Source organism: Colobus angolensis, unplaced genomic scaffold, assembly GCF_000951035.1.
Source record: "Colobus angolensis palliatus isolate OR3802 unplaced genomic scaffold, Cang.pa_1.0 Scaffold82, whole genome shotgun sequence".
Taxonomy (NCBI): Eukaryota; Metazoa; Chordata; class Mammalia; order Primates; family Cercopithecidae; genus Colobus; species Colobus angolensis.
In genome coordinates this window covers 1,063,726-1,068,610 of record NW_012122043.1, presented here as the reverse complement: position 1 = coordinate 1,068,610, position 4,885 = coordinate 1,063,726, and the positions used below count along the sequence as shown (strand labels likewise).

The 4,885-nt window shown below is 48.9% G+C and overlaps 1 protein-coding gene across 1 annotated transcript in view; it reads left to right on the top strand.

Annotated features, from left to right (window-relative positions):
- The window catches only part of SNED1 (sushi, nidogen and EGF-like domains 1), a 93,565-nt gene that overhangs the window by 66,478 nt on the left and 22,202 nt on the right, over nt 1-4,885 (top strand). Inside the window, exon 29 of the mRNA XM_011929640.1 lies at nt 622-720. Coding sequence (XP_011785030.1) covers nt 622-720 — 99 coding nt within the window. The remainder of the gene's footprint in view (nt 1-621; nt 721-4,885) is intronic.

Genomic DNA, 4,885 nt, shown 5'->3' with positions numbered 1-4,885 from the left:
GTGGTGGGATGTGGAGTAAGAGCGGGGCCGGGATGCCCAGTGGTGGGATGTGGAGTAAGAGTGGGGCCGGGATGCCCAGTGATGGGCAGGTGAGATGTGGAGCACAGAGTGGGGCTGTTGTACTTACAGGTATGGAAGCAGATATCAAATGCCCACGGTGCGGTTGAGAACCCTGCATGGAAGTGATGCAGTTGGGGGCAAGGGCATGAGGAAGGTCAGCAGAGGTTGAGGGCAGATCAGAGAGAGCAGGGGGTGCTGTAGCCCTCCAAGAAGCAGGGGGTGGAAGGAGAGGAATGCAGAATTTGACCCTAAGAAGAAAGCAACCGCATCAGCCCTGAGGATGGAGCCTCTCGGCAGCTCACTGGTGGCTGCCCCTGAAGCAGCTCTGAGGGGCCCTGCACGTGGAAAGCCCAGCCCCTCCAGAGGGTCAGCAGGAGCGCAAGGGCCAGCCCTTCAGGGGAGGCAGTGCTGGGGCCGACAGGCGCCGGGCCACGCAGGGAGCCTGGTCCCCACCAGGGACATCCGTGCTCCCTAAGGTATAGAAGCACTCAAAAGGGTGGCCCCAGGACCATCCGGGTGCAAAGCAGCTGCACCATGTGGTCACCGCCTGGCTTCTCCTAGAACCCACAGCCTCAGCGCAGCTCGAGCACACCGAGGAAGCCCCCAAGCAGGTCAGCCTGGCCCTCCAGCTCCCTGAACACGGCAACAAGGACCTCAGGAGTAAGTTGGCAGCGCTGGTGGGGACTTTGGGACTCACTGCTCTCAGGGGCCTTAGAGGCTGCAGGCAGGAGGGACTATCCACGGTGAGGGACCTGAGGGGAGGCTGAGCACCAGGCACCCCAGTGTGGGAAGATGGGGGGAAGCTACCACCCAAGCAGTGGGACCCCATCGACGGGAACAGGCCAGCGGGGAGGACCCACCCAAACCACCCAGGGTCTGAGCTGGAGAGACTGGCTTTGCCGCTTCTTCCCCTCCCCTCCCCTCCTTCGCCTCCACATGCAACAGAGCCCACCCCAGCCCCTGCCTCTGGGCCCCACACCCCTCGCTTCTCCGAAGAGGAGCAGGCGGAGTCAGGGGGGGAAGGGAGCAGCCACTGGGCGAGCCCCAGCTCGAGGACCAGCTGGGCCCTGTGGACACTCAGGTTATGCAGGACCTGAACTGTCTCCTAGTCCAGGGCTCTGCCTCGTGAGAATTGAGGCCAGCACGTCCCTGCGGGGCGCCGAGCATCTGCTCAGCACCTGCAGTAAGAGTTCCCGGAAGCTCACGAGGCAGCTCCCCTTTGGGCAGCACTAATGCATGTGTGTTCCTCACCCTGAGTCAGACTCGGCCTTTCTCTAGGTTTTAATCCTTGGGGGCTGTGTCCTCTACGGACAGCTCTCCTAGCACCTGGTGACCTGTTCTCCCCTGAGTCACACCACAGACTCAGATTGGGATCACCCGTCAACCCAACCCCAAAGAAGGCCTAGTACTTGGTAAAGGTGTGAGCTACTGAGCGTGGTCTCAGCAGCAAGGCCTTGCCCTCCACTTCTCAAGGACATCTGTACACATCAAGGGCACCTGCAGTGCCAGAGGGTGCGTTTGCCAGTGGCAGTTTCGCTGAACCCTAAGTTCACATCCCCCCCTCACCATATGAGGTCTGGACTCGCTGCTCGTCCCTGTGAGCACCAGGAGGACTGGCTTGTGCATCTGACGCAGTGAGTGAAGGATTCTCTTAATTACGGTGTGGACCTTTAAGGGAACTAACACAAACCTTTTATCAGATGGTTCGCATTGTGTCAGACCCTTTAAATAGCAGGTGTTCATTTCCTAGAACTCAGAACTTAGAGGGGCACGTGTTACTCTCCTGGGTCTCTTCGGCAGGAGAGATTCAAGATGACCCCCAGGCTTGCCCCAAGGTCACTACACTCACGTGGTGTTTGCCGACATGAGATGCTCACGCCCTGGTGGGTGCAAAATGATCTTAAGTGATAACATGAAAAGTCGAATCTTTAATGGCCCCTCGATGCGCAAAGCTAGTCATGATCTTTGGTTCATGTTGCACTCTCACACTAGCTACCTTTTATTTAATTAGTCTTTGAATAATGGCTTTAAATCAAGAACCGGACCTATACACTTGAATGTGAACAACACCGTCTATCTTTTTTGCCCTCATACTCTCTGTTCTCTCCCTCAGTTAACCCTGATCCTGAACTTTGTGCTTAGAATTCCTTTGTTTTCTTCAGAGTGGAAGGTGGGGAGAGTGATTTCGTCGGACATATATGTGTGGCAGAACAATAAGTGAGTTTTCTTTGCGAGATAATTATCTTGCCGTGTGTGATCGTTAGACCTGTGTTTTCACTCCGCATTCTCGGACGGAGGTTGGCCCATGCGGTCTGGGCGGCTGTGGCTTGTTCACACCCACTGTTGAGCACAGAGACCACTGAGTGAATTGACTGGCTTTACTCCCCGCTCTGTGCAGAGAACATGTAGGTTGTGTTTGGTATGAGCGGTGCTGCAGTGGATGTTCCTGTACAGGTTTTCCAGTACGTGTGTGAGAGTGGAAATGCCGGATCTAGGATGAGGATGTGTGAACGCCCGAATTACACGAGAACATGAAGTCATTTTCTAAGAGGCGATAGCAGTCTGCTCTCCCTCCAGCAGTGATGAAGATAAGCAGTGAATCCAGCCTCTCTAGAACTAGGTTTTGCCAGGTTTGCAGATCCTGCAGGCAGAACGGGTGTGACGCAACCCCTGGGATCTGGGTTTGCACCTCCTGAGCACTGATGTGACTGAGCCTGTCTTCATGGGCATCCACCAAAGGTGTTTGCTTGTGTGAAATGCCTGATCACACCTTTTGACTTTTTGTTGGGTTATTTGTACTCTTCGCTTCTGTGAAATGCCTGGTCATGCCTTTTGACTTTTTGTTGGGTTATTTGTACCCTTCTTAGTCATTTGTCAAAATTCTTATATGTTTTGATACTGATCCTTTGTCAGTTCTGTGTTCTGCAGTTATCTTCTTTCAGCCTCTGGCTTGTCCTTCCCTATTCTTGGTGGTATTTCTTAATAGAGAAAAGTTCATCATCAAATTTATCGAGCATTAGTGGTTAACAACTTGGGGGCCTTCTTTAAAAAATATCCTTCCCCACACCAAAGTTAGAAGGTTATTCATGTATATTTTTTTCTCAAAGATTTAAAGTTTTGCTTTCGACACGTAAGTCATTAATCTATCTGAAGTAGACTGTCTGTGTGAGAGAAACTGGGCTGCAATTTCATTTTTATGCATATGGGTAAACTGGATTTTTCATCTCTTCATGCTAAAAAGTCTCTTTTTCCCCCTCTGTCAGTATCAAAATTGCACATATAAAAGTAGAATTCTGGCTGTGTCAATTTGATACATCTATGCCAATACTGCCCTGTGTTCACTCTAACTTGCTAAGTCCTGGAACTGATTGGGAAAGTTCCTGTTCTTTACTCTTCATCTTCAGAAGTATCATTGCTACTCTTGCCCTTTTTTCTTCCACATATACACCTTCAAATCTTCCAGTCACACTCAATGGAAAAGGCCTTTGAGATAATGACTGAGTGTGCATTGAATCCATTGACCATTTTTGTGAAAACTGACATCTTAAGGATAGTAAGTCTGTATCCATGGACATGGGATTTCTCTCCATATATGACACTATGACTGAATATCTTTCAGTAAAGTTTTATATGGAATTCAGATTTATTCCTAGGTATTTTATAGTTTGATACTATTATATAGTTTGATACTATATAGTGTACTATATAGTTTTATGGTGGTATACACTTTAAAAAATTACTTTTCCTGATTTTTTTTTTTTTTTTTTTTGTTTTCTATATAGTTTTATGGTGGTATACACTTTAAAAAATTACTTTTCCTGATTTTTTTTTTTTTTTTTTTTTGAGACAGAGTCTCGCTCTGTCGCCCAGGCTGGAGTGCAGTGGCCGGATCTCAGCTCACTGCAAGCTCCGCCCTCCCGGGTTTACACCATTCTCCTGCCTCAGCCTCCTGAGTAGCTGGGATTACAGGTGCCCGCCACCTCGCCCGGCTAGTTTTTTGTATTTTTTTAGTAGAGACGGGGTTTCACCGTGTTAGCCAGGATGGTCTCGATCTCCTGACCTCGTGATCCGCCCGTCTCGGCCTCCCAAAGTGCTGGGATTACAGGCTTGAGCCACCGCGCCCAGCCAAATAATTACTTTTCCTGATTATTTATTACTGGAGTATAGATATTTATTTGACCTTTGGATATTGACCTTATAGCCAACCATCTTGCCAAACTCTCCTGTTCTTGTCATCCATTCTTTGGGGTTTTCTATATATATAATCATATCCTTTTAAAGGTTAATTGTTTGCCTTTTAAAACTCAGACCTGCTCACACCTGTAATCCCAGCACTTTGGGAGGCCTAAGCAGACGAATCACTTGAGGCCAGGAAGGAGTTTGAGACTAGCCTGGCCAACATGGCGAAACCTGTTTCTACTAAAAATACAAAAATTAGCCGGGTGTGGTGGCACATGCCTGTAATCCCAGCTACTCAGGTGGTTGAAGCATAAGAATTGCTTGAACCTGGGAGGCAGAGGTTTCAGTGAGCTGTGATCACGCCACTGCACTCCAGCCTGGGTGGCAGAACAAGACCCTTTCTCAAACATATAAAAGTAAATTAAAACCCAGACCTACAACTCACCTGATTTTTGTATAAAGTAGCAGCTAGTTCTTTTTCTTATGCAGACTCGTTATCTCCCCACAGCTCTGCAGTGCCAGCTGTGCTGTCAGTCTGGTGTTCACGTATGCATGGGTCCATTTCTGGGTTCACTCCTCTGTTCTGTTGTTTTACCTTCTTTGAGCCAATAGCAACTACTTTATTTATTTATTTATTTATTTATTT